Source organism: Felis catus, chromosome A1 (genome assembly GCF_018350175.1).
Source record: "Felis catus isolate Fca126 chromosome A1, F.catus_Fca126_mat1.0, whole genome shotgun sequence".
NCBI lineage: Eukaryota > Metazoa > Chordata > Mammalia > Carnivora > Felidae > Felis > Felis catus.
Genome location: NC_058368.1, coordinates 174606481 through 174616484, shown reverse-complemented (window position 1 = coordinate 174616484; position 10004 = coordinate 174606481). Strand labels below are relative to the sequence as shown.

The 10004-nt window shown below is 46.7% G+C and overlaps 1 protein-coding gene across 1 annotated transcript; it reads left to right on the top strand.

Annotated features, from left to right (window-relative positions):
* The first annotated feature begins 9366 nt into the window (after window positions 1-9366).
* On the top strand, window positions 9367-9702 carry LOC101085348 (NADH dehydrogenase [ubiquinone] 1 alpha subcomplex subunit 1-like). The gene has a single exon (XM_045056471.1). It carries the CDS (start codon window positions 9399-9401, stop codon window positions 9609-9611), a length of 213 nt encoding a protein of 70 aa, XP_044912406.1. The 5' UTR covers window positions 9367-9398; the 3' UTR covers window positions 9612-9702.
* The last annotated feature ends 302 nt before the right edge of the window (window positions 9703-10004 follow it).

Genomic DNA, 10004 nt, shown 5'->3' with positions numbered 1-10004 from the left:
AGCCGAAAGAAGCATAGGAACGTGTTTGCAGAGATGGTTGAATCATACACGTCAAGGCGGGAACGCAGAGGCCCAGAAAGGACGGAGCCTTGCAGAGAGCAAGCTTTCACCCTGAATTTCAGAGAAAAAAAAATAACAGTGATAGGATGACGCCTCCAAGCAGTGAGTAGCGGAGGAAAGAGGCCAGGACAAATGGTGAAGAGGTCCTTGGGGTCTGAATTCAACTTTTACTTGACTGACCGTCCCTAAGGAGGCAAAGTGGAGTCAGTCAGCCCCTGCTGCCGAAGGGCTCATGCGCCTGAGGGGGTGAGGTGAGGGGGAATTAGTTATGTGCTGAGATGGGCATGCTTAGGGGGGCGGCAGGAGCCCAGCGCAGGGGGGTGACTGAGGCTCCCCGGAGGCTCAGGGAAGCTGCACCATCGAAGTGGTTATTTCAGCTAGATTTGGAAGGTTGAGAAGTGGGGAAGGCAACTCTACCTGGAAGGAAGAGACTTGGAGATAGGAAGGAGTGTGGTGAGTTCAGGGAAGGGAGAGGCCTCTCGTGTGATGGGCACACAAGCTATGGGTGGTGAGGGTTCAATGTGTCTCCCCCGAATTCATATAATGAAGCCCTAATCCCCAATGTGGTAGTAAGTGGAGGTGGGGCCTTTGGGAGGTCATCGTGTTTGTGTGAAGTCATTGGGCTGGAGCCTCCATGATGGAGTGCGTTAGTCTGCTTGGTCCGTCAAGACAGAATACCTGTTAACAGACTGGGTGGCATAAACAACAGAAGTTATTTCTCACAGTTCCAGGGTTGGGAAGTCCAAGATCAAGGTGCTGGCAGAGTCAGTATCTGGTGAGAGCCTACTTCGGTTCGCAGATAGCCATCTTCCCTCTGTAACCTTGCTTGGCAGGATTGGGTGAGGGATCTGTCTGGGGCCTTTTTACTAAAAGCACTAATCGCTTTAGTGAGGGTTCCACCCTTGTGACCTAATTATCTCCCAAAGAGCTCTCCCTCCAAATACTATCAACGCTGGGGACTAGGTTTCAACATATACATTTGTTGGGGGGGGGGGGACGCGAACATTTAATCTATAGCACTGGGATTGGTCCCCTTATAAGGGGATGAAGGTACCAGAGGTCTCTTCCTTGACCATGTGAGAATACACGGAGGAAGACAAGAAAGGTAGAAGGGATGACGACTGAGGATTTTTCAAATTGGTGACAGATAGCAAACCACAGATTCAGGAAGCTCCCAGAACACCAAGCAGCAGAGGTCAGAATTAACCCAGGCGTCTCTTCAGAAACTGTGCAAACATGCAAGGAAAAAGGGTGCAGTGCAACGTTGAAAGTGTCGAAAAAAATAAGCCACTGACTTAGAAATCCATGTCTAGTGAAATGATCTTTCAGAGTAAACAAGAAATAAACATTTTTGCAGACAAACAAAACTAGTGGAAAAGCCCCAGCAGGAGCAGTGCAGGGAGAAGAAAAATAGTGCGGGCCAGCAAGTTAGGACTACACAATGAAAGGAAGAGAAATGGGAAAGGAATCAATAAATGTAGCAAAGAAAAGAATGCAATCTTTTATAAATAATAAAAGAGAAATTTTTTCAGTCATTCTCCTTATCTGATAAGACCCCCCTGCAACCGGGTACCTGGTCCCAAACCTTACATATACTATGTCGTTTCCTATGCATACATACCTATGACAAAATTTATATAGAAACTGGGCACACTGAGAGGTGAACAAAAATAATAAAATAGAACGATTACAACACTATACCGTGATGAAAGTTATGTGAATGTGGTCCTTCTCTCCCTCTCTCTCCAAATATCGTATTGTGTTACACTCACGCTTCTTCTTCTTGTGATGATGTGAGGTGACAAAATGCCCACGTGATGAGATGACGTAAGGTGAGTGACGCAGGCAATGTGACACAGCGTTAGTCTACTGTTGACCTTCTGAGGAGATAGGTCAGGAGGAGGAGTTCATCTGCCTCCGGACTGCAGCTGACCACGGTTAACCGAGATCGTGGAGAGCGAAATCGTGAATAAGGGGGGCCTACAGTCGTCCTCGATTGATCTGAAAGACAACTTCAAAATAGTAATAGGAACAATGTGTTGGGTGACCCATGTGCTTACCCATGTGCTAAGTGACACGAATGACAGCAATGTCACAAGAGACGGGAGACAGGAATTGGAAATAATCTGGGTTATATGGGGTGCTAATCCATCCTCTTGCCAGTAATGCATATGAAGGTTTTATTTGCTGGTGATTACTTGAATGGCAGGGCTCTGTGTTACCCAAGTAAATAAGGGCTTAACACCCAAATTAATAGTTAGTACTCAGAAAAGACATACTGTGAAGCTGTCTCATCCATATGCTTCCAACATAAAATTCCTTGTATGTGCATATTTTTTTTGAAAGAGAGAGAGTGCACAAACAGGGGAGGGACAGAGGGAGAGAGAGAGAGAGAGACAACCCACGCTAGGCGTGGAGCCTGACGTAAGACTCGATCTCCCAACTGTGATATCATGACTGAGCCGATTTTAAGAGTCAGACACTTACCTGACTGAGCCACCCAGGTGCCCTGTATGTGCATCTAAACGTATAAAGGATCACATCTCAACGGCACAGGTCAAACTCTAAGAATCATTATTATTATTATTATTTTATTTTTAAGTATATTCAAATTCTCAAAGAGCACCTTTTTGGTAATGATCCCCAAGTACCTTGCATATATCTCCAAGTGCACTCATCATTTGTTCTGGAAAGTCTGAAATATTGCTGCACAAAGCAGCAGCTGTCATATCAGGATGTTTCCGTGATGTGATAATTTGTATTTAAAATTCCCTAGGATCCAGTGAAGAAGTCACAAAAACCTAAAGTCAGATGAAGAAAAGGGAAGCAAAAAAATTTCAGAGCCCCAAGAGTCGTGACGACCAAAGTTCCAGCAGGACACCTGCAAAGGGTTCAGGCTGAAGGTCAAGGGTGGTACCCAGAGCTTACAGTTTCTGATTGACCGAGGAAGCTCAGGGCTTGAATGAGTTAGTTAATTCAGCACTTGAGCGCTAGTCGTAGTCTCCAAAATACTTGCAGTGAACTTTTATATAACTAATGTTGATTGACCACCTACTAGGTGCCCGCAGACGTGCTGGGTGCTAAAAGTAAATGACAGCCTCATCAATGTAGCTGACATTTATCAAGCATTTACTATGTGTCAGGCCCTTTCTTAAGTGCCTTTCTGGCATCCCTACGACCCCCTTATGAGATTGACACATCTTCATTTTATGGATGCCAAATGTGATGTTAAAGGCGGTTAAGTAACTGTCCAAGGTCACACAGCTAAGCTGTGCTCGGGCTGGGATATGAGTCAGAGCCTGTTGGATTCCAGAGCTCCCAAACCATGAACCTCTACGTTGTCCTGGGAGATGAGTACATCACAGAAATTGAAGTCTGTTTAGAGAGACAGACACACAGACACATGAAAGATTATAATACACAGATGGGTGAGGTGGCTAAGGATGGGTGTGAAGGTTGCTAAGAGATGGGGCATTTGACCTGGGTCTTGACAGATGAATAGGAATTTGAGGCCACAGCAGAGAAGGAAGGCAATTCTGGGCAGGGGGAGAAGCAATTCGAAATCACAAGAGTGTAAAAGGGTGTATGCAGTGGGGGAAAGTATGTAGTTCCATGTGAAAAGAAAATAGATAGTATGAGAAGGAAATAAGTAATAAGACCGACTCTAGAAAAGTCAGCAGGACCAGCTCACGGGAGGGATTTGAATGTCAAGCTAAAGAGCTCCCACTTTTTACAGTCAGCCATCAAGAGCCTTTACTAAGTTTTAAAACAAAAGTGGGGGGCGCCTGGGTGGCTCCGTCGGTTAAGCGTCCGACTCTTGATTTTGGCTCAGGTCATGATCTCAGGGTTGGTGACTTCAGCCCCACGGGCTGGACAGTGTGGAGCCTGCTTGGGATTCCGCCCCCCCCCCCACTCTCTCTCCTTCTGTAAGTAAATAAACTTAAAAATAAATAAATCAAACAAAAGTGTGACAAGGTTAGTGGTGCAGTTTCGAAAACAATGGCTTTAATTTACATACAGATTTCTTAGAATTCCTGCCCTGCTCCCTGGGGAGACAGGAAAGAATGACTCAGAAACATCTTCCCGCAGGTAGGGTCCAATTCAAGCTGATGCTAAGATCAGAAGCTCCCCGGGATTTTGAACATAACTTTTTGAGCCTCACCAGAATTGTGGGAGGTGACCGAGAACCCATTCCTGCAAATCTGTAGCTCTTTGGCCTGAGGTGACTGCCTGCCACCCGAGCAGCATCACAAGTGACTGGCTGATGTGGGGCCTGAATCCTTCAGTCGCCAGGCCAGAAGCAGAGCAAGTGGAAAGGAGTCAGTCTGAAACTCACACTCAAGTTACGGGGCTAATTTTGGGGCCAGCAAACTTGGGACAAGCCTTTTGCTAGACCTCACGTGGATGATGCCGCGAGTGTGCCGCCGCCTGAGATTAGTTCAGGCTTGAAAGAAACTTCTTCTGGGGAAAGGAAAATTTTTAGATTTCTCAGAAACAGCTCCCTCTTATAAGGAGAAATGAAGAGCTAAAATTAAACTACCTCAATTATATGGCTGCTAAACTGACTTATGAAACTCACAGACGACTTTGTGCAATTACCCGCACCCATGGAAGAGTCTTTGCAAATCTCCACAAGCAGCAATATCCTGGGAAGACCTTGGCCGCCTCCAGCCCCGGGGCTGAGCAGCTCTTCCCCGGCGCGAAGGCCCTGGGGCAAGGTGTCCAAAGGAAACAAATCAGAAATTGATTCCTGAAGAAGAGGTGATCTCTGAACTCCTCCAGGGGATGGTGTCATTTCCCACTCAGTCAAGATTCAGCCTTGCCTCTTTGTAGGAGCACCGGCCTCAGTTTTTCCTCATTGCCTGGCATTTCCTTGCTGCTCAGGCATCATCAGACATATCAGAAAAATTATTAAAAGGGAGTCCAAATTGCACAGGAGGTCATCGAGAGGTCTTCACAGCTCTGGATGCAATATCCCCAACCTGGAAACGGTCTAGAAGTCCATCAACAGGAGACAAGAATACGTAACTATGGAGCACCACACACGTTCGTATGAAGGGTGTCAAGGTATATGGATAAATATCAGAAAACACAATCTTGGATTACGGTAAAGGAAGTTCACGATGACGCCTGGAGTTTGCTACCATTTAATTAAGACAGTGTTACTTCTGGGTTCTTACCAATGGAGTAAAAGTACAAAAACATGCACAGGAAGGATATACGCTCACTTCAGTTCGAATGTTTTCTCTGGGGAGGAGAGTAAATGGGGGCAGAAGGGGCACCTTGGAACTTCAGTGCTGTGATGTTTTATTTGAAAGAAAAGGTTAAGAGATCTGGAAGGAATGGAGTGATGTTCCATTGGACATCTGAGTGTTGGCCAAGCTGAGTTGTCGTCTGCCCAAGTGTTCATTACGTTAGTCTATGCACTTCTGTTAATGTTACAAATATTTCATAAAAAGTATTTTTTTCAAGAGGCGATCAGGTCTCTTTTTCCTGGTAATGGTCAGAGGTTAGGCCATGTGTATGAATGAAGTCAAGAAGGGCTTACTGGTCTAACTCAACAGGAAGTGTGGAGGGTGGAACCACGTATCTGACAGCTGGACCATGGGGTAGACAGCAGTCTTTGCACGGTGAAAGGGGCAAGCGGTGGATTTGGGGTGGGCCAACCAAGAGGGGGTGCCACACACAAGAAAAGGCCGGCAGGCTGGGGAAGGGCGGAGACCCCCAAAGCACTTTCTGGTGGGATCAGTGTAAGAGAGGATCACAGTCAGTGGATCCCAAGGATAAAACTGGGCTCACGGTTCTGAGTGCTGGTCGTAGGCTTGCAATTTCACGGACCACTGTCTTGAAAAAATGGTGAGTGTTGGCAACCAGTGTGTGTGTGTGTGTGTGTGTGTGTGTATGAGTGGGATGGGGGGCAGGGATGCCAAGTGAAATAATCAACAGGAAAAAAACTACCATCTCTTCTACTCTTATTTCATTTCTAAAAAAGAAAGGTTATTTTTACATCAACAAATTAGGAAGAACATGGTAAAAAAAAAATGGCACGTAATTCCCACTGAACAAATGTAGGCTTATGGTGGAGTCACTCATGGACCCTCTTTTAATTTTGCCACATGATAGTGAAAGCTTTGTCCCCTGCTGCACTTGTCCATGGGCCAACTGTTGAGAAGTATCATGAATGGTCTGGTAATATAGAAGTGAAGCTTTGGGTGGGCAAAGAGGCAGGATGGGATGCTGGAAAGGCAAACTGGGTCAAGGCTATGAAAAGCCTTGAATGCCAAGCCAAGGGATTCAGAGGCCCAACTCAGAAGTGACATCTCCTATGAAGTTTTTCCTGATACCTTTCCCCACCCCTCGCAAACACCCCCTGCCAACTTCTAAGACCAATGACTCTTTGTCTTGAGTCCCTCCCAACACTATTCAGACTTCAGTTGAGTGGTGTTGCCTTGTTTGTTGATTTATCTGTCTCCCTCTCCACCTTTGGGGATCCTAGACACCCAGAATGGTGTCCTGCCTATTTTGTATCACCAGCGCCCAGCCCAGCAGATGGATGAATGGGTTACCCAATATACGAAAATAGGAACAAGTTAAGGGAATGGATTAGGCAACCTCTAAAGTTTAGCTTGAAGTTTAAAAAGGTTGGCTAAGCATGATGAAGTTTTAAAGTACCCAAGTTTGACTCCTGACTATTTCTGCCTCACTATATGACTTTGAGCAAATGAGCTAACATGACTGTGCCTCAGTTTCCTTGTCTGTAAAACAGGAATAAATAAATAATCATAATGGCACCCACAGTGTTGTAATAAGAATTAAGTAAATTTATATAGGTAAATCACCTCATGTGACTCACTGGTGTTAGCTACTTTTATTATTAGAATAGTAGTATTATCTCCATGTCCCTCCTGAGGGAAACTGAGGCCAAAAAGTTAATGAGCTCGTTAAACACCTGCAGCTGAAACCCAATTCCTGTGACTCCAAGCCCACCTTCCTCCCACCTTCTCTTGAAGTGCCATTGGCCTAGATCACTGTGGATGAAATGTGTTTGCCTTTCTACCAAGAATCTTCAAAACTGTGCTTTCTAGACTGTTCTTGGAGGGTAGTGAAACAGTCGCAGGCCTTCAGAGAAAGGTGCCACCAAGTTGACTTCCATCAGGAGCCAGGGACTTACAAAGGAAGATCCTGTTTGTCACTGAGGCTGACGTTTATTGAGTAATGACTACATACCAGATAGGGGGTTGGCAAACTACAGTCCGTGGGCCAAATCTGGTTTTGTAGAGCTGGTGAATTAAGAATTTTTTTTTACACTGTTAAATGGTTAGGAGCAATCAAAAGAAAGATAAAATTTTGTAAACATTACAATTGTATGAAATTCAAATTTCGGTGTCCATAAATGAAGTTTTATTGGAACACGGCCATACCCAGTCCTCGGCATATTGTTGATGGCCGCTTTAGGGACAGGAAGTCTGAAAGATTTTCTATCTGGCCCTTTGCAGAGGAAGTTTGTTGAGCCCGGTGCTGGATGATCATTTGGGGGCTTTCCCTGGGTTACTCACTCAGTCTTCAGGACTCCACGTGGGAGAGGCAAGCATGCCAAACCTTGTTTGCCCCTGGGAAACAGACGTTCACGGGGGGCAAGTAACCGCATGTGTAATATCAGAACGGGGACACGATTGCCCTGCTGCTCACAAAGAAGGAGTGACCATTTCTCCTTTTGGTGAATTCTTCCGAAGACTCATCAGCCCCTTCACTCTTCTCAAAGAAAATTAAATGACTTTAAATGGATCTTTCTATTCGAGGGACCTAAATTAGGTGGAGAAGGGAGGACGTCTTGGCAACAGAAGAGGGGTGGTGGTCAGAGCCAGAGGAGGGTGGTCATGGTCAGGTGGACAAGCTTCACTCTGAGTGGTCACTAAGGGGCTCAGCATTCAGGACGTGGGCTTGAGAGCACTCTGGAGGCAGAGAGCCCCGGAGGATGGCAGAAATCCACGCTACTGGGAAGGAGCTCAAGAAAAGGCTTTGTCAAGGCCAGGGTCCTTCCCACCCGGGGTCTTGCTTCCGCCTTGAAGTTCTCGGCTTCATCCTGAAGCTGCAAAGACCTTCCGTTTTACAACTCCCACCCCCGCCTGTCACCCCAGAGTCTGAGCAAGGATTCCCTAAGCCTTCCCAAATAATGGGGAAGAGAACCTTCCAGAAGGCCAGATTGTTTTCCAGATTAGAGAGATGAGAGAGAGCCAGGCTGCGCCCTTAGACAGTAGAGACACCGTTGGGAGTTTGACACGTACTGTCCCACACACCCACAGGGCAGTCTGTCAAACGCGACCATGTGGCAGAGATGGCCCGGCGTAGAAATCACTACCGTCAATTTTTGTACAAGGTGGGACAGGCGCCCAGAGGATCCTGGTCTTCTTCTCCTCGGTGTCAGAGATTCAGCAAGGCAGGGAGGACTGGAAGAATCCAGAAGGAAGGCCCAGGTGGTGAATATGAGGGTGGCCTTTCCAGGTAACTAAGAGTAGAAGCTAACATTTCTCCACGCTTCCTGTATGGCAGCCATATAGCTCCAAGCCTGGTGGGCATTTGTTTACTCAAATCTTGTCACCCTGCGAGGCCAGCGCAGTTCATTCTTGTTAGTCGTGTCAGTTTCGTTCCACAAATTCCCCACCAACACTCCGAATTCATGAGTTCTGAACCACTGCTCCCAGGGGAATCACAAGGTCAGGGTTGCGTAAGCCTCTGCTCACAACATTTCTGTCAGCCAGTCAATACATAACCTTGTTTCATGTGTCTCTGCTTAAAGACATTTCATTGAATATGTTGCTGATCCGTCAACACTAAACCCACGGCCAACAGCACTGGAACTCCTGTCTGAATGAGTCTTCGTGAATGATCATGAAACACCGCAGGTATTCATTTCGGGGTCACGGGTCATTGCACGCCAGTGGCTGAATCCGCAAGTATGGGGTTCATGAGTCGTGAGGACCAACTGTACTATTGGATCCCTGTTTTCCAGACGGGGAAACTGAGGCATAGAGAGGTGAAGCACCTTGCCCCGTGTCTCCCCGGTAAGCGGGAGAGCCAGGATATGCACTCAGGCACTGATATAACCTCTGGACCACGCTGCTCACTTCTCTCATGTGCCCATGGATGTGTGTGAGGGGCAGCAGGTGGAAGGCTGGGATGTGTTTGCCTGAGACAGTATACACGCGCTGTGGGCAGATCTAGCCAAGCGGGGAGACTCAGAGTTCCCACCTCATGGGATCGGGTTTAAAGGAGGTAATGCTTGGGGTCACCTTTAGGGGGCCGGGAAGGAGGGGCTCGGTCCTGGCAGCCGCAGCGCGATGTGGTTCGAGATTCTTCCCGGGATCGGCGTCATGGCAGTGTGCTTGGTCATCCCCGGCATAGCCACTGCGCACATCCACAGGTTCTGTAACGGGGGCAAGGAAAAAAGGGTTGCCTATTATCGGTATCAGTGGAGTTTGATGCAAAGAGACGGGCGCATCTCTGGAGTTAATCGTTACTATGTGTCAAAGGGTTTGGAAAATATTGATTAAAGAAGCCTTTTCCTGACCGATGAGGATTAACTCGGTTATGCTCATCTGCCCTTTCTAGAAGGTTATGCGGTGTATCAATATAGTACATAATAAAAACAAAAAAGTAAAATCAAAAATAAAAAAATAAAAAAATAAAGGAGGTAATGCTTAAGGCAGCACAATGCACACACAATACTTGACAAAATGGTAACCCACTCCCCACGACACACAGAGACAAGACTCAGCCTCAGACAACCCCTACAGACCACACACGTGGCATGTGATCTGAGACTAGATGTAGCTGTACATCTACATCCTGTGTCCAGGAAATCCGACTAGAAACTCACCAGGCACCCAGGATCCTATATAAACGCGAAATATTCATGGAAACCTGACTGCCAACGGAGATGCCAA